This window comes from Somniosus microcephalus, chromosome 21 (genome assembly GCF_052327205.1).
Source record: "Somniosus microcephalus isolate GS21.2 chromosome 21, FLI_Smic_1.0, whole genome shotgun sequence".
In the NCBI taxonomy this organism is placed as follows: domain Eukaryota; kingdom Metazoa; phylum Chordata; class Chondrichthyes; order Squaliformes; family Somniosidae; genus Somniosus; species Somniosus microcephalus.
Genome location: NC_141007.1, coordinates 70,766,589 through 70,794,096, shown reverse-complemented (window position 1 = coordinate 70,794,096; position 27,508 = coordinate 70,766,589). Strand labels below are relative to the sequence as shown.

General features: G+C 45.8%; 1 protein-coding gene across 1 annotated transcript in view; it reads left to right on the top strand.

The window, feature by feature from the left end:
• LOC147102942 (cytoplasmic phosphatidylinositol transfer protein 1-like) overlaps window positions 1-27,508 on the top strand; it is a 459,229-nt gene that overhangs the window by 312,431 nt on the left and 119,290 nt on the right. Inside the window, exons 4-5 of the mRNA XM_085963916.1 lie at window positions 10,825-10,913; window positions 24,575-24,582. Coding sequence (XP_085820042.1) covers window positions 10,825-10,913; window positions 24,575-24,582 — 97 coding nt within the window. The remainder of the gene's footprint in view (window positions 1-10,824; window positions 10,914-24,574; window positions 24,583-27,508) is intronic.

The window sequence follows — 27,508 nt, the reverse complement described above, 5'->3', positions numbered from 1 at the left end:
GCCGAACTGGCCGACCCTTCCTGTGTTGCTGGACGCCGCTGGGCCCAGCAATTGGACTCCCCTCCAACCCTTCCCCTACGCTCCCCTCCAGGGAAGACGTCGCCCCGACAGTGGCATGGCTTGCCGCGGCTGAGGGTTCCCCTGATGGGCCGCCTTCCTCTTGCTCCTCCTCCTCCTCCTCTTCTGAGGGGCTGTCACTGGCAACTTCAGGGACCTCCTCCTCACCATCTGAAAGCAGGAAGGCACAAGAGTAGCTTTAGAGTGAGGAGAGGGCGTCAGCGAGGGATGCATGAGTGGTGGCATTCAGCGCATTGGTCGGACAGTGGCAAACGATGTAGATCTGATGCGCAAGTGGGACGAGAGAGGTCCAAAAAATGATGTCCTTACCATTGGTGCCCAGAACAGGGTCGGCATCTCCAGATGCAACGGGGCCAAACACCCGGGCACCCATGATGCGCTCCACGCGCTGTTGCAGCTCGGTGAGCGGCTGGATCTGGGGTCCGCCTCCCCGGTCACAGTCTGGCTCCTCTTATTATTGGCCAGCTTGGCCTGCAAGAGAAAGGACGGCCTCTAAGTGCAGTGTGTCGCCCTGATCTTGTGTGCACTGCCTCCCATGGTCGAATAGCCTGGCCAGTCTGTAGCCCTGATCTTGTGTGCACTGCCTCCCATGGTGGAATAGCCTGGCCAGTGTGTAGCCCCTGATCTTGTGTGCACTGCCTCCCATGGTCGAATAGCCTGGCCAGTGTGTTAAGTGTACAATGTGCAATTGATGTTCATGACTGACCCATAGCTGCTGCATGAGGGCTGGCCATTAGGGCTTTCAGGTCCCTTTGCCCATAATGTGAGGTGCACATGCAAGGATGAGGAGGACACTGGAAAGGGTACTCACCCTGACAATCCTGGCGAGGTTGTGATAATAATAATAACTTCCGGGAAGTTATGTCATCACTTCCTGTGAACTGTGAACTATGAACTATGAACTGTGTACATACCTCACTTCCTGTCGTATGTCACTTCCTGTTGGACTGGTATAAATACTGGTCTGTTCAGTATTGTAAGAGGCTTCTACCAGAGGCATGGTAAAGACCTCTCTTGTATATAGTGTGTTTATAAGTTACTTAAAGCTTACTTTAAAGTTACTTGATGGTAAGACTCCTTTTTCTTACATCAATTTAAGTAACTTAGTATTTACACTCACAAATACTAGACCTTCGGACAAACTCGGAGTTAAGGACCCAGGGAACCACCCATCATGGAGAGAATCCTTAGACCTATTCGTCTGGACTTGGACCCGAATACACCAGCAGCTGGCAGGGTATGGAAGCATTGGTACCGTACTTTTGATAATTTTCTGGATGAATGTAAAGCGGATGCTCCTGCTAGATTGAGGATACTTATCAATTATGTGACCCCAAAAGTGTTCGAATATGTTGATGAATGGGATAATTACGATGAGGTGATTCGGGCACTTAAGAAACTGTATGCCAAGACCCCAAATGAGGTCTATGCTAGACATCTACTGGCCACAGCCCAACAAGGGCCAGGGGAATCAATTGACGAATTCCTGCAAGAACTTCGCAGGCTCAGCATAGATTGTAACTTTCAGGCAGCCTCAGCTGAGCTGTACCGCAAAGAAATGATTCGTGATGCTTTCATCTGCGGGATTGCCTCTCCATTTATACGCCAGCGTCTACTAGAAAGTAAAACACTTGAGCTACAAAAAGCTTTTGACCTAGCTTGTTCTCTGGATTTGGCAAAGAGAAATGCAGACCTCTATCAGCTGCCCAGATCTCGATCTGCTGCTGTAGCTGCAACCAGACAATTCAAGCGGTCTCAGGTGAACCCTATCATGGGGGAATCTAATTCTGATAATTCTGATGAAGAAGAGGAGGATGACCCCACTTTAGCAGCCTCTTGGCAATTTAGGAAGGAGTGCTTCTTTTGTGGAGATGCTTTTCACCCTAGGAAAACCTGCCCTGCTCGCAATGCAATCTGCAGTTATTGCAAAAAAAAAGGACACTTTGCTAAAGTTTGCCTATCAAGGGCCTCTACGAGGGCCAATCCAGCTAAGGCCTACCGAACTGCCCCAATTAGGGCCTATCAAGATGCTCCAGCTAGGACCTATCAAGCTTCCTCTCGAGCTCTCTCCCGAAGAAGCACACCGAGAGTTTTAGCCACTCTCTGTGCAACGACACCAATTACAGTTGCTTGCCCACAGAACCTGTCTCATGCAGCCACAAAAATTTCAATTAAAGGGCATACCTTAGATGCCTTAATTGACTCAGGAAGTACTGATAGTTTCATTAAGGAACAGATTGTTGCGAAATTGAAACTACATGTCTTCCCATCGGACCAGGCAATTGCGATGGCTCAGTCATCACTTAATACCAGAATCTCCGGCTTTTGTGTTGTTGATATGACACTTCATGGTCGTATGTATCCCTCCACCCGACTTTCGGTGCTCAAGGACTTATGTAGTGATCTCCTCTTAGGGCTGGACTTCCAAAAACAGCATAAGAAACTCACCATTGAGTTTGGTGGATCCAAACCCGGACTTACTATTTCTAATATACCGTCTAAATTACCATTTTGTGCATTGTCAGCAGCTTCACTTGATGAACCCTCATTATTTGCCAGTATTCCGCCTCAATGCAAACCAATAATAACGAAATCGCGGCGCTTTAATCAGGAAGACCAATCTTTTATTGCGGCTGAAATCTCTCGACTTCTAGCAGAGGATATCATCGAACCATGTTCGTCGCCCTGGCGGGCTCAAGTCGTCATTGTCAAGAACCCTCTAAAACCTCACAAACAGTGACTATGCATCGATTATTCGCAAACCATCAATCAATATACCGACTTGGACGCCTGATATGGTTAATAAACTGGCCGAATACAAAGTGTCCTCAACTTACGATTTAAAAAGTGCCTATCATCAGGTACCCTTGAAGGTCTCAGATAAGCAGTACGCGGCCTTTGAGGCTAATGGACGGCTGTACCAATTTTGTCGCCTCCCATTCGGGGTTACTAATGGAGTGGCTGTCTTCCAACGGGCAATGGATGGCCTGGTTAAGCAGGAAAACCTAAGGGACACTTTTCCCTATCTTGATAACATTACCATTGCAGGTCACGATCAACAGGAACACGACGCCAACCTCCAAAAATTTCGGGATGCCCTCCATCGCCGTAATTTGACCCTGAATGAATCCAAATCTGTTGAGTCGCAACCGACCATCAACATCCTTGGCTACTGCGTAGGCAATGGTATCATTAAGCCAGACCCAGAAAGACTTCGCCCGCTCCAAGAGCTCCCGTCACCTAAGAATCCGGCTTCTTTACGTCGGGCTCTCGGTCTGTTTGCATACTACGCTAAATGGATTCCTCATTTTTCGGACAAAATCCAACCCTTGCTGCATGCTAGATCATTTCCACTGGGAACAGCGGCTGTTGCAGCCTTTAACCTTCTCAAAAAACAGTTGGAGAAAGCGGCTCTTCACTCCATCGATGAGAATCTCCCTTTCGTGGTTGAATGTGATGCCTCGGAGGTGGCGATCTCGGCTACTCTGAATCAGGAAGGTCGTCCTGTAGCATTTATGTCCAGGACCTTACAAGGTGCCGAGCTACATTATCCTCCGGTTGAGAAAGAAGCCACAGCCATCATAGAGGCAGTACGGAAGTGGAACCATTTTCTAGCTCGCCAGCACTTTACATTGATCACGGACCAACGATCAGTCGCCTTCATGCTCGATAATCGAAAACGAACCAAAATTAAGAATAATAAAATACAACTTTGGAGGATGGAACTGGCCTCTTTTGGTTATACCATTCTCTATCGGCCTGGCAAGGAGAATGTGGCCCCGGACACCCTCACACGGGCATTCTGCTCCACTATGTCATCCTCTACTCTCATGGATGTCCACAATGGATTGTGTCATCCTGGCGTTACGCGCATGCTACATTTCGTACGATCACGGAATCTCCCTTTTTCCACTGGAGATGTAAAGAAAATATGCTCAGAATGCCGGCTTTGTGCGGAATTAAAACCTCAGTTCTTCCGCCCCTCAGATGGTATACTCATACATGCAACCCAACCGATGCAACGACTTAGCATCGATTTTAAGGGCCCAGTGCCCTCTTCAACTCGGAACACATATTTGCTCACCATGATCGACGAATATTCACGTTTTCCGTTTGCCTTCCCCTGCTCCAATATGCTGGCGTCCACAGTAATCTGCTGCCTTGAGCAGGTATTTTCTCTCTGTGGCATGCCGGCTTATATTCACTCAGATCGGGGTCCATCCTTTATGTCAAGGGAACTCAAGGACTACCTCTCAGAACGGGGAATTGCTACAAGCAAAACAACACCATACCATCCCATCGGAAATGGGCAGGTAGAGAGGTATGACGGTATCATCTGGAATTCAGTACGTCTCGCTTTAAGATCTCGGGGCCTACCAGACCAGCAATGGGAAACAGTGCTTCCGGATGCATTGCACTCTATACGGTCCCTGCTTTCTACAGCCACAAATACTACACCTCATGAGCGGTTCTTTGGATTCCAGCGTCGCTCATCTCATGGGACATCACTCCCGTCATGGCTAACTACTCCTGGACCTGTATTACTCCGAAGATACGTTCGGACGCCTAAAAATGACCCTCTCGTAGACGAGGTCGAACTAACCGATGCCAACCCCACCTATGCAAACATACGATATTCCGACGGCCGAGAATCTACCGTATCATTACGGGATCTGGCTCCCTGCCCACCAGGACCTAGTGGGACATCGGGTGATGGCATTTCACCAGGAAACTCTTGGGACCTATCGGGTACCCCTCTCCAGGATCCTGATCGGACACCAACTAGCTTGGTGCCGGTAGAACCCCGTACTCAAGGTTGCGACCCTCCCAGTACCGCGCATGAAAGTACTGATCCGCCACAGACCAGCTCTGCACCTCCCTCTGAACAGAGGCAGTCCGACTTTGAACCTATTGGGGCTCGTACTCGAAGCCATGATCTCCCCGACCCTTCACAGGGCAATCCAGGCCACACAGACTCTGACCAATGGCCAACCGCATGTAAGCGGACCAGCGACCCTCTACGACGGGAATCCAAATGGGTGCGACTCTTCCTTGTTCGGCGGCTGCGGACCAAAAGGTAGACCACAGCCTCCTAATCCTGCAGGAGGGAAGAATGTGATAATAATAATAACTTCCGGGAAGTTATGTCATCACTTACTGTGAACTATGAACTATGAACTGTGTACATACCTCACTTCCTGTCATATGTCACTTCCTGTTGGACTGGTATAAATACTGGTCTGTTCAGTATTATAAGAGGCTTCTACCAGAGACATGGTAAAGACCTCTCTTGTATATAGTGTGTTTATAAGTTACTTAAAGCTTACTTTAAAGTTACTTGATGGTAAGACTCCTTTTTCTTACATCAGAGGTCATTTAGTTTCTTGCGGCATTGTACCGCGCTCCTGGGGACCTCACTGTTCGATGTCACCCTGGTGGCGACATGCCTCCAGGCTCTCCGGTAGACGCGGGTCGGCGGCTTCCTCCCATTGTCTGGGAACAAAATATGGCGTCTCTTCTCCACAGCGCTAACCAGCACCCTCAGATCAAGCTCTGAGAAGCGCTGCGCTCGTTCACAGGCCTTCTCCATACTTTGAGGCGCTATATGGGTCCAGCAGCAGTGTTCAGGCCTAGCTGGAGGGCTCCAGTGTGCAGGGCGTGGCAGCAGACCAAGTCGACCCTTCCCCCTTAAGAGCTGGCCGGCGCCAGGGTGTCTGCTGTCAATCAAGAAATGGCCGCACCTGCGCTGCGCCCGGCCTCGGCGGTATCGCTCAGCACCTCCGGCTTAGCGCCTAAAGAGAGCCGTGCATCGCCAGTTTTAGCGCTCGAGCAAACTCTTAAGGCGAAGCTAATGAATATCAGCGAAGTGGCCTCGAATTTGCGCCGGGCGCAAACTTTAGCGGCCGCCCGACTTTACCGCCCCAAAAGTGGCTATAATGAATTTCTAGGCCTATGAACCTTAACTGTCAAACTATAGAGTAGTATAAGTACTCACCCAATCAGCTGCTTCCTCCTGCCCGCATCACGTTTTGAATTGCGACGTAGCTCTGAAATGCCACCTCCGCTCTCACCGCTTCCGACAATGGCCTCTGTAAAAAAGTCTGCGAAAGTGAGTTTAAATACTCACTGAACCTCCGTTCTCACCGCTTCCGACAGTGGCCTGTGAAAAAAAGCCTGCGAAAACTGGACGGTTTGCACCTGGGCAGGACCGGGACCGATGTCCTAGGGGGAGTGTTTGCTAGTGCTGTTGGGGAGGGTTTAAACTAAAATGGCAGGGGGTTGGGAACCTGTGCAGGGAGACAGAGGAAAGGGAAGCAAGGATAGAAGCAAAAGACAGGAAGGAGAAAAGCAAAAGTGGAAGTCAGAGAAATCAAGGGTTGGAGGGCAGCTAATGTAACCCCACTATTTTAAAAAGGTGGTGGAGGAAAAACGGGCAATTATAGACCGGTAAGCTTGACATCGGTAGTGGGGAAATGCTAGAGTCCATTATAAAAGATGTAATAGCAGAGCACTTGGAAAACAGTGACAGGATCGGACAAAGTCAACATGGATTTACAAAAGGTAAATCATGCTTGACTAATCTACTGGAATTTTTTGAGGATGTAACTGGTAGAATAGATAAGGGAGAACCAGTGGATGTGGTGTATTTGGACTTTCAGAAGGCTTTCGATAAGGTCCCGCATAAGAGACTAGCGTGCAAAGTTAAGGCACATGGGATTGGGGGTAAGGTACTGACTTGGATAGAGAACTGGTTGGCAGACAGGGAGCAAAGAGTTGGAATAAACGGGTCTTTTTCCGAGTGGCAGGCAGTGACTAGTGGGGTACCGCAGGGATCGGTTCTAGGACCCCAGTTATTCACAATATATATTAATGATCTGGATGAGGGAACTAGATGTAATATCTCCAAGTTAGCAGACGACACAAAGCTGGGTGGGCGTGTGTGCAGTGAGGAGGATGCTGAGAAACTCCAATACAATTTGGAGAGATTGGGCAGATGCATGGCAGATACAGTATAATGTGGATAAATGCGAGGTTATCAACTTTGGTGGCAAAAACAGGAAGGCAGATTATTATCTGAACGGCAATAGATTGGGAGAAGGGGAAGTGCAACGAGACCTGGGTGTCCTTGTGCACCAATCGCTGAAGGTAAGCATGCAGGTGCAGCAGGCGGTTAAGAAGGCAAATGGTATGTTGGCCTTCATAGCGAGAGGATTCGAGTACAGGAGCAAGGATGTCTTGCTGCAGTTGTACAGGGCCTTGGTGAGACCACACCTTGAGTATTGTGTGCAGTTTTGGTCACCTTATCTGAGGAAGGATGTTCTTGCCATGGAGGGAGTGCAGCAAAGATTCACCAGACTGATACTTGGGCTGGCAGGAATGACGTATGAAGAGAGATTGGGTCGATTAGGCTTATATTTGCTAGAGTTTAGAAGAATGAGAGGGGATCTCATGGAAACTTATAAAATTCTAACAGGACTAGACAGACTAGATGCAGGAAGGCTGTTCCCGATGGCGGGGGAGTCCAGAACCAGTGGTCACAGTCTAAGGATAAGGGGTAAGCCATTTAGAACTGAGATGAGAGGAATTTCTTCACCCAGAGAGTGGTGAACCTGTGGAATTCTCTACCACAGAAGACAGTTGAGGCCAATTGATTAAATATATTCAAGAAGGAGTTAGATATATTTCTTAAGGCTAAGGGGATCAGGGGATCAAGGGATATGGGGAGAAGGCAGGGACAGGGTACTGAATTTGGATGATCAGCCATGATCTCATTGAATGGTGGCGCAGGCTCGAGGGGCCGAATGGCCTACTCCTGCTCCTATCTTCTATGTTTCTATAAGTAACCAGCAATATTTATTATTATGCAAAAAATCAACAGAGAAGGAAATTATACAGATCACAACCTAGCTCTGTAGATAGTGAATATTTTAATTCAGCACAGTTTTAGCCAGATCCATGGGCATGTAGATTTTGTTCTATTGCATGAAATCAAAGACATTTCGGAGATCAAATAAATGAAAGACTATTGCAGTGATTTTAGATTTTTGCCCTTTCAATCCCTTGTTTTTTTTTCATTGCGTTTATTATTTCTCTTTTTATCATTTCAGTTCATTGAATTCAGTTCACTGTGGTTCACAATTTATATTAACGATTTGGAATCAAAAACACAATTTCTAAATTTACAGACGACACCAAATTGTCAACTCTGAGGTGGGCTGCAACAACTTACAAGATGATATTAATAAACTTGCAGAATGCGCATATAATTGGCAAATGAATTTCAATATAGAAAAGTATGAGACATTACATTTTGGTAAGAAAAATAAAGAGGTCACATATTACTTGGAAAATAAAAATCTGACTGGGATAGAGGAGTAAAGGGATCTGGGAGTTCAAATACACAAATCACTGAAAGTTGTGCCTCAGGTCAATAAAGCCATAACAAAAGCAAACCAAGCACTAGGGTTTATTTCTTGGGGGATAGAATTGAAAAGTAGAGAAGTTATCCTAATTTGTATCGAACCTTCATTAGACCACACTTGGAGTACTGTGAACAGTACTGATCGCCATATTATAAAAAGGATTATAGAGGAACTAGAGAGGATGCAAAAAAGATTTACAAGGATTGTTCCAGAACTGCGAGGTTATACTGATCAGGAAAGGATGAACAGGCCGAGTCTCGAGATGGCTGAGGGGTGACCTAATAGAGGTCTTTACAATTATGAAAGGTTTTGATAGAGTAGACACACAGAGAGTGTTTCCACTTGTGGGGAAGAGCAAAACTAGAGGCCATCAATATAAAATAGTCACCAAGAAATCAAATAGGGAATTCAGAAGAAACTTCCTTACCCAGAAAGTGGTGAGAATGTGGAACTCGCTACCACAGGGAGCAGTTGAAGTGAATAGTATAAATGCAGTAAAGGGGAAGCTAGATAAGCACATGAGGGAGAAGTGATTCGAGGGTTATGCTGTTAGAGTTAGATGAGGAATGATGGGAGGAGGCTCGAGTGGAGCATAAACTGGTTGGGCCGAATGGCCTGTTTCTTTGCTGTATATTTTGTGTAATTCTATGTAATAATGATCAGGAGCCTGAACCCTGACCAGTTTTTCCCTAATCTGGGATGCTGAAGACAATACATTCTCACTGCTGAGGTTGGCTAACTCGGTACAGTTATAGAGGGAGTCTCTGAACTAACTTCTGTTCCTTTATTCCCTCTCAGACTTTGTTTTCTAGAAGAAAATTGAAATCAATGTTTCAGTTGATAATTAAGAGCCAGGATCTCACTGCCTCCTAAATGGATCAGTTTTATCTATTACTGTTATTAACCATTTCTTTGGTGTTTGTGCACCATAAGCTGCAGCAAGGTGAATTGCTGTGCTGAAACAGTTACAGTTAATTGGGTGTTGACTCCACATACAATGCATTTCTCCTTAATGATTTGAAGCAGAGATAAATCATTAAAGCTACAATAGCAAATTATAAATTCAAACAATTATTAGAACGTTTTATTCACTCAAGGAAGTTATTCAGATTTAAAGGAAAAAATTGCAGTGTATGGGGAAAGAGTAGAGGAGTGGGACTAACTGAATATCTCTTTCAAATAGCCGTCATTGGCACAAAGGTCTGAATGACCTCCTCCTGTACTGTAAGATTTGATAATTTGATCCACTCTGCATCCTCAGTGGTGGCATTATAATGAGCAGTGATGAATCTAAGCATCAGTAATGCTTTCAGTGCGAACTGCAAGGCCATTGTCTGAGAGGTTAATACAATAGGAGGAAATGTGTACTGTAGAACTTGGTAAGGATAACAGTAGGTAATATAGAGAGGGATAACTTAAGCAGGATGCGTCTGTAATAATACAGGTTATTCTGTGAGCATATTGGGCCTGAATTTGCGGTCGGAGATTTCCCGCTGGCGGATACCTCCGACCGGCAAAAAATCTACAAACTTACCTTCTGCCTCGGGATCCACGGAGACTCGCAGTCCTGGACCTCTATGCGTAGATATGTGTAGAGACCCACGTATCCCAGGGGCACATGCAGTTCGCAAGCGCCCATGGGATAACGTGGGCCGGCCCAACAAATGACAAGGGAATCCCCATTCATGCTTATGGGAATTCCGTATGTACGGAAACCACATAAGTATGAATGGGAATACCCCAAAAAATACAAGTACACTTTAAATACAAATTTTAAAAACCATCACATATTTAAAATTAATTAAAATGGCATTTAATTAAATAGTTAAAACAAAAAATGTAATTAAAAAAACTAAACTTGCCTTATTTCACAGGTTTTCAAATGTTTAAATTATTGAAAAAATTGTATTTTTCTGTTTTTTTAAAACTCTTACGCTGGTAAAAGCAGGCCTTACGCCTGCTTTTACCAGGCGTAAGAATTTCACGGGCATTCGCTGGGTAGAAGTTGGGCAAATAGCCCAACTTTCCACCTGCGGATGCCCTTTTCCCAGGGATGTGGAGGATCTGTCAAGAAAATTCTTGACAGATCGCAAGTTCCGGGTTTTCGCACATGTGCAGCGCATGCCTAAACCCGGAATTTGCAAGGCCCTTACGTGCGCATGAGCACCTCGTACGCACCCTTAGGGGCCGCAAATTACGGTCCATTCTCTTTATATGTTTCTCAACATTTATTAGTTGGAATTAACTTTTTTTATTTTGTAGTCTTGAAATACATGCTATTCATATTTATTCTTGCATTGTAATTTTCTTGCTTTATTTACAGCAAACTTCCTAGCTGGGCTAGGGCAGTGGTTCCAAGGATCTTTTACGTCACAGAAAAAGCCTGGAATTATTATCCATACACTATCACAGGTAAGATTTAGCACAGTTACTTGTGGGTAAGGTAGCATAATGGTAATGTTACTGGACTTTTTTTTAATATTCATTCATGGGACTTGGGAGTCGCTGGCAAGGCCAGCCTTTATTGCCCATCCCTAGTTGCCCTTGAGAAGATGGTGGTGAGCTGCCTTCTTGAACCGCTGCAATCCGTGTGGTGAAGGTGCTCCCACAGTGCTGTTAGGGAGGGAGTTCCAGGATTTTGATCCAGCGACGATAAAGGAATGGTGATATACTTCCAAGTCAGGATCATGTGTGACTTGGAGGGGAACTTGGAGGTGGTGGTGTTCCCATGTGCCTGCTGCCCTTGTCCTTCTAGGTGGAAGAGGTCACGGGTTTGGGAGGTGCTGCTGAAGAATCTTTGGTGAGTTACTGCAGTTTGAGTGGCTAGTAATCCAGAGGCCTGGACTAATGATCCGGCGACATGAATTCAAATCCCACCACAGCAGCAGGGGAATTTAAATTCAGTTAAATAAATCCGGAGTAAAAAGCTATTATCAGTAATGGTGACCATGAAACTACCGGATTGTCATAAAGGGAAGGAAATCTGGCCTATATGTGACTCCAGACCCACAGCAACATGGCTGGCTCTTAACTGCCCTCTGAAATGGCCTAGCAAGCCACTCCGTTGTACCAAACTGCTACAAAGAAGTATAACTCCCTATCTAACAGCACTATGGAAGTACCTTCACCACACAGAGAAGGCAGCTCACTACCACCTTCTCAAGGGCAATTAGGGATGGGCAATAAATGCTGGCCTTGCCAACGACACCTGCATCCCATGAACGAATAAAAAAAAACAACATATGACTTAATATGCAACGCTGCAGAAGGTTTTTCCTTGAAGAGTGAGGTTGTGACATCACCAGAAATGTATTACACATTTCCACAAGTGAACTCCATCTTCCTTAGTACTAGGGGGAAAAATTCGGTATCGCCCATTTTGGGGCGCTATTATCGCCCATGTGCAAGGTTTAGCGCCCGGCGCTAATTATCACCTCCGACTGCAAAATTCACCTCTATCGCCCCTGGAGGTAATTTGAGCGCTAAATCAGGCACTACACTGCACTCTTAAGGCACAAACGTCGGGGAGCGAGGCGCTACTTCAGAACGTTACCGAAGCTCAGGCAATGCCAATTACCATGGAAGCCAGACAGACTGGCGCCATCCAGTTCTTAAAGGGGAGGGGCCATCTTGCTGGCTAGCCACTCCCTGCAAATTGCAGCCTTGAACCTCGGCCTGGAGAGACCTCAAAAGCAATTATGTTGGAAGCACTAATGAATAGACCCAGGGAAAGAGCTCAGCGCTTAGGAACCTCAAAAGTGGTGCTGAGGGCCAAAACCCCTTCGGACAGCGTTAAAACTAAAAATGTTGCCGACGAGAAAAGGCAGGAAGCGCCCACCTTTAAATAGCGTTCCCCCAGCCCCTCCCCGACTTGAAAACGTTCCCTTCTACCTGTTGTTCCTAACGGCAGGCGCTAAGGCAAAGGGCGCGACTCAATATCCAGTCTGGGGCGCTACCGAGGCGTTGCACGCTTGACTGATGTCACGATTTGCAGGCGCAGGAAATCGTGGTGGTAGTGTTTAGCGCCACCAAAAAAATGACTGGTCACTTTCGCAAGCGGCGTTGAAATCGCTGCGCTTGGGCACTAAGTTCCTAGCGCCCCCCGGAGGCGCCAACCAACCAAATTTTTCCCCCTAACTCTCCATTGCGTGGAGAGAGTGTTAATAGTGGGTGCATAGGGCAAATATCTGGGGAAAGGGACAGAGAAAGCAGCCACGGTGCATATAGATGGTTTAAAAGGAAAGGAAGCCAGCAGAGGGAGTGAATAGCTAAGAGAGGTCAGACACACAAGCAAGGAGAATGAACCGCTGGGAGAGGACTAAAGAAATGAGCAGAGGACCAAATATTTTGGACAGGGCCTGTAAAAGTTGGCAAACAGTGCTATGCCAGCTTCAAGTTTCTAAAATTTCTTAACACTTCATTGTACATCAGTCTTTCAAATGCATACTATTTTGTTGTGTTTTTGATGTGATGGAAGTATCTCACTGGGTTGCCATACAAACGAGAGAGATAGAACAGCGGCTGTCATGGATGGTACTGTATACATAGGAAACAAGACAAAATGTTACTGTATCACGGCACTATATCAGTAGTATTGAATCAGATTCTGTCAGTAAACAGTGTGGGGGAGGAAGAACAGTAAAATATGCTAAATATGGCCACTGGAAATTGGCATTAAGTAGCAATCGGCTTCACAAGGTAAATGCAGTGGCTAGCTACTGATATAAAGAAGTACATTTCACAACATTGTGATATCAGCAAATGTATGATGCACCTCATAATATGACTGTTAGTGTTGTGTTGGAGATACAGTGAGATAATTGGATACTCAATATTATATAATAATCTAGGTTTGTGATCATTGGGCATGTGTTGGCACATTTTAAAAATTGTGAATGCAAATGTCACTAACATTTGTCGTGACATTTTTAATAAGCTTGTGCTGGTTCAATAATTTGCAAATTAATCAAATGCAATCAAAATGGTTTAACTAATTGATAACTTGCACTTAATTTGCAATAGATAATTATATTTTTGTTGAAGTGTGAATATGGATGTAGAAATAAATTTTTTTTGTGTTAAGTGAAAACCATTCGCTGTACATTGGGTTCCAACCCAAAACCATTTTTGTTGCTGTAGTGGCAAATACTCATACCTCAAAGATTACATATGGCTTTATTAAGACCCCAGAAGTCATCATGTCAGTGCCATACTGTTACCATTTGTGGATTTTGTAGTTAAATATAATAACTTCAGCTTTATTTCTCTACTTTAAAAAAATAATAATTTTAATGGTAAATGCTGATGAGATCTTTGAGGAGCTGTTCTGGAGTAGTTAGTGAGATTGACAATATAACGGTACTGAATTAATAGGTATTGTCATTTAAAATATATAGATATTTTCTCCTTTCTGTAGCTCTCTCCCAGCTCTTGAACATGGCTTCCTCTCAGGCTGCTTCCATCAGTAGATCTTGAGCCAGCTTTTGGGAGGTGGCCTGGGAAGAATTGTCTTCTAGTTCTCCCATTTTGTGGGGAAGTGTCTCTCTATTGATGTTAGAGCTAAGATTGTGAACTTCTAAGCGCAGACCTGCATCCCCAACTCAAAGGCATACCACTATGCAGTGCCACTGGATTGCTGGCCATCTTGTTATTGTGTATGCTAATTCAGCTCCTTTCCACTATTGGGGCTTAGGAACTCCTTGCAGCTTATTGTCTCCTAGGCTCACAATGAGCAATGGCAGTTTGGACAAGGCACTGGTGGGCTACCATAGAATCATACCTCAGAATGAGTCACCCTCCTTAGAAGAGGAGGACAGAAAGAAAGAAATAGAGCACAGTCATTTTAAAAAAGCCTTTGCGTGGATCCTCATTAAAATCTGGGCTTTGGGCTAAGGCAGAGAGAGACACAGAAAATAGTATGAATGACCTAAACAACAGGATATGCTGGATGAGCCGAAGGGCCTTTTCTCATTCATTCCTTATATCCTGGCCTCCCCTGGACCATATGCTGCCCATCAGCCATGGCAATCTATCCCACAAAGCTTGGTGCAGAATGTAAGTGGGATTTACATATATTGCTTTGTTTAATAAATGTAATGTCGCAGAAATGCATTTTGTGTATCTCAGAAATGCATGAACCTAGAAATGTCTGTCTTAACATAATTGCCATGCAAATTATTGCAGAGAAGAGAGAACACTGTCTTTACTGAGCTGATGGAGCAGACTGTCGCAGTTACTAAGCTACAGTTTCCAAGTGCCACTTCTAAAATCAAATGTTTATATAAGATTTCATGCTTTTCTTTCTATGATGTAACACCTGCAGCTACACAGACCATTCATTAATGGAACAAATCTGAGGAAACTCATCTTTCAAAAGTGTGTTTGTTATTAGCTTTAGCTGGGAATGTTAGTATCCTATCTTAATCAATTTTCATTGATCTAGAACATTCTAAGACAGAACTGTTGGACACAATGAAAATGTAGCTTATTTACTTATTAGTATTTAAAACAATAGGATTTTTAATAATGGTTTTGTAGCACTACTGTGTTGCAGTTAATTAGGAAAGTAATTGTAAGAAATACCTCAGTGCAGATTTACGCACAATGCTTCGTCACAATCTATATCAAAATGTAACCAAATCCTCTATACTGTACTTGATTTTAGGTGATTTTTGGCCCCATTTTTGCATGTTATTTCATTGTCGTTGCCCACCGCCCCTTTGCTCTTCTGTCCCTGGACTGTGCGCCTTTTTGTTGTTGAGAGCAGGAAAGTAATCTGCTGTCACCATTCTGCCAGTGCTACTCTGTAACCATCCTAACAAAGTGCAAGAGAGCAATCCAGGGTAACTCACCTTTTGATTTTGTATCTTTTAATTCTTGTTCCTCTTTGGGGAAACCCTCACCTGATCAGTGGCTGAAACAGGGAATTTACTGTGCCAGCAATGGCAAGCACCTTCTCCTAAAACTCAATGGTACAACATACATGTGCCACAATGCTGCCCTCGAGTTGATTTTGCTTTTAAGACCCTGGAGATAGTTCTGGATTTGTGTTACTAAGATACGGTTTTGATATACACAAATTGTTGTGTTAGCAGTTTCCCTGAAGCAATCATTACATGGTCCCTAGGTAATTTTGTATGTTTTCTTCATTTCAGAGCCTGTCTGATCATATATCTGTAGCTGATTCTGCGACACTCTGATATTTAGTTTTAATCCTTTTTTTATAGCCTGCAGCACATTCAAATATATATTGTCACCTTGTAGGCCTGTAACTAATGTTGTGTGCTGAATACTGTAAATAAGATTGTGGCAATTAGCTAACACGGTATTCTCAGTTACTGGGAGACATTACTTTATTCCTGACACCCTTAACATTCTCATATCTTCATGCTAGCAGCATTTGACAACGTAAAACCTTTAATGGAGAAGGAATGAAAAGGGAGAGAGGGGCTCAAGAATTGTACCTAATTTGAGGAGGGAGATTAAAACTACTGGGCAGGATTGTAGCCTTGGAAAAGCAGATACTAGGAAGAGTTGCAATTAGAATTGGTGAGAGGAACTGGACAGAGCAATGAGCAGGTGAAGAGAGGAGACCAGGCAGCATTGTAACTGAACAATGGGAGGAGAATGGAGTGGTTTGATTATAATGGAGTGGGAAGAAAAAGAATTAGGTCATCAGGCAAGGTCGTGACTTGAGGTAGAGGAAGAGAAGAGACTGCGGAGTAAAAATATATTTGACCTTCATTTGCCATTCTAAATTCCTGTTGTGATATGAAAAATGCAAATGGATGTCTGGACTCAAACTCAGCTGGAGGAAAGCAGATGAAAGGTCTTGTGGCTACAATTGAACTGAGCTCTAGTCTAGTGGGCAACAATCTATACAGCTTTCAAATTTGGAATTTCAGCTGTGTTTTGATCAAGGTGAAGAATGACACGTAAAAAAAAATCATCTACCCACTATTAGTCCCTTGATAGTGTCATACTGTCTAAAGTCAGTGACAGAAGGACTGATTTTAACTCCCTGGTGGAAATGGGGCAATAGCAGCATTAAAATCAATGGTGGACTTACCACCCCATCATCCTGGGCACTCTAGTGTAGTTGGAGGCAGAGAAGCAGCAGCAGGAAGCTGCACATGGGGGGTCACTGCACACTTCTATAGAGCTAGTCACAACTGCAATTTTCTGCGCTTCTCCTGAGAGGCTGTCACAGACCTGTACAGCTTCTTACGCCAAGACCTGCAACCACTCTCGCAAGTGGCTATGTATTGCTCGAGTGGGGGGGCAGGGGCATCTGCCGGTGTTTGTGTGAGAGAGAGATTTGGAGCAGACAGGTGAAATCGAATCCAGGTGCTTGTGGTTGAAAGAACCATATTTTAACACAAGGTAGAGTGTACTGTTTGGATTTAACTCACATCTTTAAATAATGAGAATCATTAATTCAACTTGTATTTAAAACAAAAAAAATTACAATTAATTTATTATTTTCTGCCTGTTTTGACTTTTAAAATATATTTTTGTTGAAAGAAGGTAAGTATACAGGGGAATATATTCATTACAAAGAGCTTCCCCCCCTCCCCACCCCACAATGTAGCCATCGTAAACATTCTCTTAAGAGAAGTTTGATTTTCATCTCTACTGCAACTGCACAAAGAACCAACGTATCAGTGCTCAAACTCAACTGCTCAACTCTGACTCCACCACTGAGTTCCTCCAAATAGTCAGCAGCCTTTTCAGTCCTGAATGCCAATCAGTCATCAAAATTCAGTCGTGGATGACTTGTCTATAAGTAGATGGAACTATAGTACTTTACATTGAAAGCAGTTGCTGCACGCTTTATCATCTTTAAACAGTGAGTGCTGTAGACAGCACATGGGAAATAGCTTGGAGGAAATTTTGAGCCCAAGAGCATGGAGAAGATGAAGTAATATCGGGGGAGACATTCATTAACTCAGACTGATTGTTGTTGTCTCAAGTATTGCTGGACTAAGGAGCTCTTCTGAGAAGGGTCTCCTCAGTGTTGTGATCAGCACTAATTAGTCAAACAAAAATAAGTTTAAATTACTGGCCACAATTTCCCCTACCTGGACGGGGTAAAGGCGGGGGATGGCAGCGGCGGGTGACAAACCCGCTCCTGCGACAATCCCGACCAAAAATAAGATCTTATCATTAAGGGCCTTGTTCGGCCCACCCTGTGCGTTTCCCGTTCCAATTAATGGGAGCGAGTCCGATGATATCACTGGATGACGCGCTTCTTACTGGTATATTTAAAGGGGCTATGGCCCCGTTTGCTGACAGTTGGATTTTCTTTGGTGAAGCTAGTAGTAGAGGTCTGCACCATGACGTCTGAAAGGCAGAGATCTGCGCCTCGTTTCAATGCTGAGACCCTCCAGCATCTTGTTGAGGGAGTGAGGGCACGTAGGGAGGTTCTCTTCCCTGCAGATGGCAGGAAGAGGCCTCCCCAACAGACTAAATCAGCGTGGCTTAATAAAGCTGAAGAGATAACGGCGAATTCAGTAGTGCATCGCACCTGGGTACAGTGCAGGAAAAGGTTTAATGATCTTCTAAGATCAGGAAAAGTAAGTATAAACCTCGAATTACCTTGATGACGCTGTGCCTGTCATCACATCCCCACCACTGTGCATTGCCAACCATACTCCTGCACAACGTTACTCGGCCCAAGATCCCTTAGACCTTCATCCATCCGTCTCTCTCTATTTACATTATAAGGTCCCCGTCTCAATTTCCACCCCTCACACTCAGCATCATCGTTATGCAATGAAAGCAAGTAACAGCACAAAAGGAAGCAACTTGGTATCACCAAGCCACTCCATCAAAGTCTCCCTGTGAAGCTGTATGCCATTCCATTAATGACGGTCATTCCATCAGTCTCTTTAAACCTTCTCTTCTTTGCCTCCTTGTAGGAAAAGATTGCCCGCAATAAGAGGGAGAGGGAGAGAACGGGAGGAGGCCCTCAGTCCATCTTTCATTTCTCAAGCGCGGAGGAGGCAGCACTCGATATTGTTGGTGTGGTGGAGGTTCCGGAAGTGGGGGACGGAGAGAGGGGCTCAATAGAAGAAGCTGGTGACAGAATTATTATCCATACAGTTGCATGCCTTTCATCAGTCACTCATATGGGGTGTTCTGTCATAGAGTCATAGGCCTAAAAATTTGGTTGCTTTGCGCCTCCCGTTAGCGCCAAGCAACTAGCGCCTGGGCGCGGCGTCGCCAACGCCTCCTGCGAAATTCAGTGGGAGGTTAGTGGCGGCGGTAACAGTTGGCGCCCTGCGACGCTGTACCGCAACAATGACGGCAGGGCCCTGCTCGTGCCCCGGCCGCGATCTTCGGTAGCGCCCCCTGACTTAACCAGACGCTATGTCCGACGGAGTCAGGGGGGGCCTACCTGTGGCCTGGGCGGCGCTAATTAAAGGAAAGGTGCCGGGCGGCCATTTTTGTTGCTGGCCGCCTGCCGCCCCACCGCGGAGTGCCGGCTGCCCTCCGTGAGCCCGGCACTTCTCTTGAGTGTCGGGCTCTTTTGCCGGCACTCCGATCCCTGGTGGCCCAGCTGGGCCCTGGGTCACACTGCGCTAGGCCCCTCCCCTTTAATAAGGGAAGGAAGGCCTGCAGTACCGCGGCGCCCCAAGAGGGAGAACAGGGCACTTCCAGTAGTACTTCGCTTCCCTCTTGGGGCGCTACCAGTGAATTTCGGCCGCGGGGGCGCTAATTTTTTCGGGGTGCTAAAAGTAGCACCCTGGTGAAGTTAGCAGCCCAAAGGGGGCGCAACTCAATTTTTCCCCCATAGAGTCATAACGGCACAGAAGGAGGCCATTCGGCCCATCGAGCCCATGCTGGCTCTCAATCCAGTCAGTCCCATTCCCCCGCTCTATCCCCAGAGCCCTGCAAGTTTATTTCCCTCAAGTGCCTATCCAGTCTCCCCTTGAAAACATTGAGTGTCTCCGCTTCCACCACATCCGTTGGCAGTGAGTTCCAGGTCCTCGCCACTTGCTGCGTAAAAAGTTTCTCTTCACATCCCCCCTGTATCTCCACTGCTGAAGCCACAGGGATTGCTGGTATGGGATGATGCTAACATGTGGACGCCTGTGCCAGGCAAATGTGTGACATCCATAAAGTTACTGGAACCTGGCATTTATATGGGCGTCCCTGAAGTTACAACCAGCAACGTTCTCACGCACTGATCTTAGTGGCTGTGCCGGCTTCTCCAGGTCTTACTGAAGGGCGCAGCAGACTACGACTATTCCGGATACCCTCGCTGGTGCATACTGAAGGGCCCCTCCAGATTAGTCCAGGCATCTGAACTGCATTTTAAGCAACCCTATAGTTTGTTCGATGATAGTTCTCGTGGAGATGAGGCTCCAGTTGCAACTTCCATCAGCCTCGTTCGCTGGCCTCCTCAAAGATGTCATCAGCCATGTCTTGAATGGATTGCTCTTGTCCCCAAGCAGCCAACCTGCAAGACTGGTTGGCGGTTCGAACAGCTGAGGGACAGTGGAGTGGCGCAGGATATACGAATCATGGCAGCTACCAGGGAACTTGGCGCACACGTGTATGATGATTTTATTGTGGTTGCACACCAGCTGAATGTTTAGGGAGTGGAAACCCTTGCTGTTCACAAAAGCTCTCTGATTGTGATGGGGTGCCCTGATCCCCACATGTGTGCATCAATCATTCCCTGCACCCATGGGAAGCCAGCCAGAGCGGCGAAGCTGATCGCCCGCTCAGTCACACTGGCTTGATGAGTGGTAAACCTTATATAGTTGCCCGACTTGGTAAACAGGGTATCAGTGACCTGTGTAATGCATCTGTGTGCAGCAGACTGGGAAATGCCGCTAATGTCTGCGGCAGATTCCTGGAAGGAGCCTGAGGTGAAGAGGTTGAGGGCAAGGGTAACTATGACAGCCACTGGTAATGGCTGTTCACCCCTTCCTCTGGGCTGCAGGTCTTCCTCCAGCAATGCGCAAAGGTGGGTGACCACCTGGTGCGATAGCCTGAGTCTCCTTCAGCACTGCTGCTCCGCCATGTTTTGGTAGCTCATCCTCTGCCTATAGATCCTGTGCTGGGGGTAATGCCTCCAGCGCAGTGCATCCCTGCGCTGATGCCCTCCGCCCTGTGCAGCATGAAGTGGTTGAGGAGAAGGTTGGTGCTCTTGTTGTTGCTGGTGTGGCTGGTTCTGTTGCTTCTGCGGCTGTTCCTCATCAGACTCGGAGGACCAAGATGAGAGAGCATAAATCGTGCCCATTTTGATTGTTGATATGCCAGATCCAGTTGAGTTGAAAGCAATGGAGAGGCATTGAGAACCCGACTCCACTTTGAGTCACCTGGCGTGTTCCCTGACGGATGGCAAACTCGTCAAAAAGTTGGTAAAATTGTAAATGCCTGCTTTTAATCCTCTTAAATAGCTTTAAACTACCTGTTAAGTACCTTAATTAACTGGCCCGCCACTTGGTGTCAGGTCTGCGATACACAGGCAGACCCGACAGTTGAGAAACTTACATGGAGGCGGGTTCAGAGCGGACTTCCGCCCCGCTGTCAATCAGGGCCATTTTGACAGCAGGCCCGCCTCCAAACCCGCACTCACAGGGCTGGGAAGATTCCGGCCACTGACTCAAAGCAAAAAAGAAAATCATCATTTTCGTCAAGTTGCAGGAAGTACTATATTCACTAAAATCGAGCCAGCCTGTGGTATTTAATCATCCTTTTTGTTTCTTCATTTGAGAGCTGTAACATGAAAACAAAGCACATTCAATCTTTGGAAAGATTCTCAGCCATAAGTGAATCTGTTGGCCTAGAAATTCAGTTGCGTTTGTGCCCACTTATTGGCTATAAAGTGGTTTACGCCTGAAGTGTTTTATCGCCCGAAATTCAGATGGACCCTAACATCGGCGTTAGCCGGTAGCGCCGCGCCGGCACCGATGACGTCATCGGTGTGCGCAGCGCCCCGGTTGCAATGCTATTCCGGCCCGATGGCCAAATTCAGTTGCGGCCGCCTCGCCCGTGGCAGCCGCAAACAGCGTTTGTGAAACGGGGTCTTGCAGCTCCGAAAGGCCGGCGCATAAAGGTGGAGCGGCGGCCGGCCGCTTTCCCGGCGGCCGCCTGCCCGCACCTCCCTCCCCGGACTCCTGCACCACCCCACCCCGCGGCATTGATGTCTGAGTCCCGCGAGCCCGGCACTTCTCCGTGGTGCCGGGCTCATTTGCCGGGGGAATCCACCGGCGATCTGACGGCTGCAGGCAGCTCCTCCTTAAGAGAAGGAGGAGGCCTGCAGTACCCCAGCCTGCCGCACCGCATCGGGTGCGGCAGCTGGACGCCTGAAAGTGACATTCATCGCCCCTAGCGAGGCGGCCAAACCCTGCAATAGCGCCCGCCGCCGTCTTGGCCCGTCGCAACTGAATTTTAGGCGGGCGCTACGGGAATCCTGGCGAGCGCAAAATTTCGGGCGCAGAAGACCTGGCGGGGCCATACCGAATTTCTAGGCCGTTATGTTTAATTCATGATTACTTGAAAATTCAATTACCATTTTTATTGCAGTTACTTATTGGTCCTTCGAGTATTTTATTGGATTTCAGATATGTAATAATGGACACCATTGCCATCACAATTCTTGATAGAACATTTCTATTTTTACATTTCTTGGACCAGATTAGTGCATTTCTTGAAATTGAAGTTTAATAGAGGCAGAGGGGGAGAAATTGGGTTTGGCCCCGTTTGGGGCGCTAGTTCTGGCGAAGCGCAAAGCCTAGCACCAGTTGCGATTTAGCGCCACCTGGCGCGATATTGGGTCGTTGCGCCCCTGAGGGTGATTGCGGCGCTAAATCAGGCGCTGCACGAGGCTCTTAAGGCGCTAACCCGGGGGCGCAACCCAATTTCGCGGCGGCGGGGTGCAGCGCAGGTGCTTTCAATAATCACTTTCCCTGAGACACACTGGCGCCAGCCAGCTCTTAAAGGGGCAGGTCAATTGGCATCACCAGACACACTCACTGCCTTGTTGGCCTTCAAAGCAGTGGGAGCCTACCTGTGGCGCACCAGCCTAGCAAGAAATGGAAAGGGTGAGGCAGAGGGTGGAACGCCTCACTGATGGGGCATTGGATGCTTTGGTTGGCGCAGTGGAATCAAGGCCAAGGAAGATGGTCGGAATGTGATTTATGTTTTGGACAGTCTCCCGGGTGTGAGAGGCAGTTATGTGTCAGTGTATTAGTTTTGCTTTCTGTTGCCATAGCTTTCTCATGTTTGAAGGAACCACATTTTGTGGAGTGAAACACTTTCTTCATTTACAATGGCCATGCCTTCTATTTACATGCATCTTGCCCTTCACAGGCTTGGGGGTATCAGACCGGTTCCATTCCTGTTCTTGAAATGGCAGCAAGCATTATGTGAGAGGGGCCTAGAAGCTACTTCTGATCAGCCTCTGACGCACAGCCTGAGAAGAGCCACTCGCGTAGAAGTTCAGGCCAGCAGGCATCTTCTCAGCCACCGACAGAGATGTCCTGCACCTTATCTGAGGCTGCAGATCTGGCTGAAGCAGCTGGCACAGCTCAGTCACCACCTCCTTTCTAAATCGCAGCCTTCTGACACACTGCTCCTCCAGCATGTTCATGTAGGAAAACTGCTGTCGGAAAACCCTGCCAGCGTAAGGTCTGCTGTGGTGACGTCTGTTGGCCCTCCTCCGTCTGGCCATGCCCGCCCCCCTCTCCCAGCGTCTCAGTGCCCTTTCCAGATGATTCAGCAGCAGGACGTTCCCCTCCAATGCAGCCCCCATAATAAGTGCCCACAGGAAGGTTCCCCGTTGTCAAGGCTCACCAACAGCAAGGTGATGGTCAGAAGGCTGAAGATCGTCTGCCTGCGCTGGCTCAGTGGTCAAATGGCTCTCAGTGTGCAGCTCAGCAACTCTTTGTAGCTCTCGAGGAAGTTGTGCACCAAAAATGGCTGCCGCTTTTAAACCGCACCAGTCCCCTTTAAATAACGCTCCTCCAGCCCGAGAGCGACTTGGTAAGGTCCAGGTAAGCTGTCACTATTAGCGCCAGGCGCTACGGAGGGGGGCGTCACTGAATTTCCAGTCCGGGGCGCCCAAAAGGCGTTGCACACTCAAATGACATCATAATCAGCCTGCGCCCATGAGTGGGCGCTAAGATTTAGCGCCGGCGCTAAATGCATGCGCAATATGGGGCGACCTTGCGCCCGCCCGGAAATTGGCTAACGCCCCACTTCTCGGCCTCTTTAGGCGTTAATCGGTGGCGCAACCAACCGAATTTCTCCCCCAGAGTGTTTGTAGACCTGAGCCACTAGTACCTTTAGTCTGACTTTCCAAAAGTACAGCTATACTTGCGGGTAGAGCAGTGCACAGCAGTTTCAACACAGTTAGCCATGGAGAGGTATGCTGGGAATCCACAACCCCCTCGATTTACCCCCCATATTGTTGAGTTCTCAATCTCAGTCACATTGTTGTGGGGAGAAAAATCTGAAGGAGGATGATCTCTGGGTTGCTGTGATGCATTTTCTGACTGCCAGTGTGTAGCAACATTGGCAGAGGCCTGCAATTGGGCTGCCCATTTGCCTTCTTAACCATAATTGATGAATGGCCCAGAGAAAAAAAGGATTTGTGCTTTCATACAAAAAAGCAAAAGCAAAAGTCGAATAAAAGGGACTGAATGTAGTACATTGTGTATCCTATTACTCACCTAGCAGTGAAATTTCTGAATCACTTAACGAAATTTCCATGTTGATGACCAATCAGAACAGAATGTTTGGTCGTGACCATAGGAGTAACAACTAGCCAATCAGAAATCAAACCGATAAAACAGATCTTGATGAATGTTTATGATTTCTCTGTTCCCTCCCCCCAAGCTATGTGTGTGGCAGTCTTAATAATATTTTGGATTGCAGTTTTCATCAGGGTAAGCTGATTGTACTAACAGTAGCTTATAATATTCAGTTTGTAGTTTTTAAACTGCTGTATGTGCTTAAATTGTTCATTGTGAATAATAAATCCAAGCGACCTATACTTACTGCGTGTCTTTATCTTTCCCTTTATGTGCTCTTTTATTGGTGGGGACATGATACAGAATACACAGTAAGTACTCCATGCATTATTTTATTTTTGCTTGGTAGCTGAATTGTAAAATATTTAGTTCAATATTTAAAATTGGTAAGGAGTGATCATTTAAGTAGTCAGTTTGTTATTTCACATATTGAATCCAATTCTGATTTATTTTGAGGACCATAATTGTCTCAAATGTTGACAGTCAGACTTGTAAGTTCCTCCAGTGGCTCAGCAAGTGAGTAGCTGAAACATTCAGGTCAGGAAGACCTCAGGTGTGATCAACCATCTTTGTTGAATTAGCTGATTTGGGGTATTAGCTGGGGCAGCAATAGGAGCACTACATGTGGCTTCAACAGTCCTCATGATTGTACAAGTTGCCAGCACACTATCAAAGCTCATATTTGAATAAATGGCCACTTGAGCGAGCTATTAACTGGCACCCATAGGAACCGTCTCTCATCAAGGAATTAACAAACTTATTGGGAGGCAAGTCACTCTAAGCTAGACTGGTAACAGATAATTAACATTTTTATTTTTAGATATCTGAACTAGCTTTTCCTGTCATTGTTAGCTTAGATCTAAAACAGATCACATTCTTGTGTTGACATTATTATCTAACATTCCTACAGATGCACTTCTACTTAGAGGACTGAATGCATACATTGGGCAACAATCATTTTTGGTGAGCTACCAAATTTGATTTATTAGTGGTCTGTATTGTTAAATTGTACCTTTGTTTAAGTAGGAAATTAATTTTCCTCACATTTTCAAAGAACAATTACAAATCTGGCTTATTTGCTCCCCCAACCCCCTTTCCTTATATGTCTCCACTTTCCCCTACAATTCATCGATTGCCAGGGGTAGGTGAGTTGGTTATAACAGGGTTGTCCAAACTATGGCCTGTAGGCCATTTCCAACTAAGCCCTGGCAATCCAGCCCATGAAACCCAAACAAGACAGTTCAATTTGTGTTCACATTTCTTACTCGCTGATTTGTCTTATTTGAATTTCATGGACCTGGAAGCTAGAAAGGGCCTTTCCTAGTGTTAGTGTCTCAGTTGGTGGATAAATTAGAACACGTATATTGTTAAGTATCTGCAACTTGAGTTATATTTACTTATGAATTGCAAGGCTACATGGTATGCACCTAAGCTGTCCATGGACACAAATGCTTGGAGACTCCTGAGTTATGTCATTTCTGGTAACAAATGGGTATAAAAATCAGACGCCTATTATCATCTGTGTGTTCTCTTTATACCAAAGCAAGATTTTTTAAATTATGTATTACTTTTTTATTTTCCTTTATTTCATAGGCTCAAAAATAAATAGATGGGCTACCCTGATTGTTCAGTTGGTAAATGCACCATCTGCTGTGGTACTGAACTGAACCATAGAGACCAGGAATGCCCCAAGTTGATTCCCGGTCTGTAATGAGATAGCTGATATCAGCTGGGACAATAATGGGGGATGGTGAGATTGGTCTCAACCTCCCTGGGCTGCTGTGGTGGAGTGGGCAAGGGGGAGTTAGCTAAGCTGGCTGCTATCCTGGAACATGAACATGTGTGGATGCCAGATGAAGACAGGATTCTGCTTGTCTGTGATGCCCAACAACTGAATCACCTTCCAACATACTCTATCTTAGAGAACACATGAAGAATGGCTACTTGGGCAAGGTGCTGAAGAGATACTGGCATCTACTGTATACAACTGTGCCCTAGCATAAGTCACCATCTTCAGGAGAGATGGGAGGGATATGGAAAACATGAACATATGGATCAAAACTTTTATGGTTTTGCAGTCATATCTAATGATTTCTGTTGGCGAATCATTTTTAAATAATTCTGGGCCTGGCATTTCCCAGCTCAGGCAATTTCAGAACAGTTTCCAAGCCAGTCCAAAGCACCAACTCCGAGAAAAAACTAGTGCAGCTACTCTAGGGTGCACCAGACTGCCCCAACAACGTATCACTGGAACAGCTTGCGGTACAAGTGTAGGTCTGAAGCAATAATTTCTGTGTGTGAGATACGGTTCTGAATTTGATGACAGCTGGGAGATATGCTACTTTCTATTTGAACTTGTACCTGGGAGGAGTACCCGTTCTGAGACTAAGCCCTGTGGACTTCACTTTCCCTTGAAGTATGTAATCTAGGTAAGAATGATTTTTGAAAAAGAAATATTTATTCTTATCATTGAGAACCCAGATGAAGGGGCAAGGCCCACAGTGCATTACACTACTGAGGTTGAAAAGAATAAAAGAGGAAATTAAGTAAATCAGGAAGTAGTAAATTGGCAATGCTGAGATTAGGTTTTAAAAGCCTGAAGATTGTAAGAGGAAGTAAATTTTAAACATAGAAAATGAACTAAGCACTAAAGAGGATTGTGTTCCATCATGTGTCCAAGGCACTTAGTTATAAAAATAAGTATATGATTTTACAGAATTAAACTTAGTGAACAAAATAAAGTTTCATCAGTCAAATGGGAAAATTAGCAAATTATTATAGGATAATCTCATTGTATAGATTCCATAAAGATACCAAAATGAGGGGTTAAGAATTCAGACAGTTCTGTAGAAAGGACACTGCTGCACTCACACAGGAGCAACATAGACAACTCAGAAGGACAATTAGTTTTGAAATAGTGTCCTGAGCCAGCAGGAATGACAAAATAATATGTGTAACATCTAAATGAAAAGAATGGTGCAGGAAGCCCAATAATGGTTTGCTTTATATTGAATTATATTGTATTATATTTATATACAACATTTATCCCTCAACCAACATCACTAAAAAAGATTATCTGGCAATTTATCTCATTGCTGTTTGTGGGACCTTGCTGTACGCAAATTGCCTGCCTCGTTTCCCTACATTACAACAGTGACTATAAGTATTTCATTGATTGTAAAGCACTTTGAGACGTCCTGAGGTTGTGAAAGGTGCTGTAGAAATGAAAATTCTTTT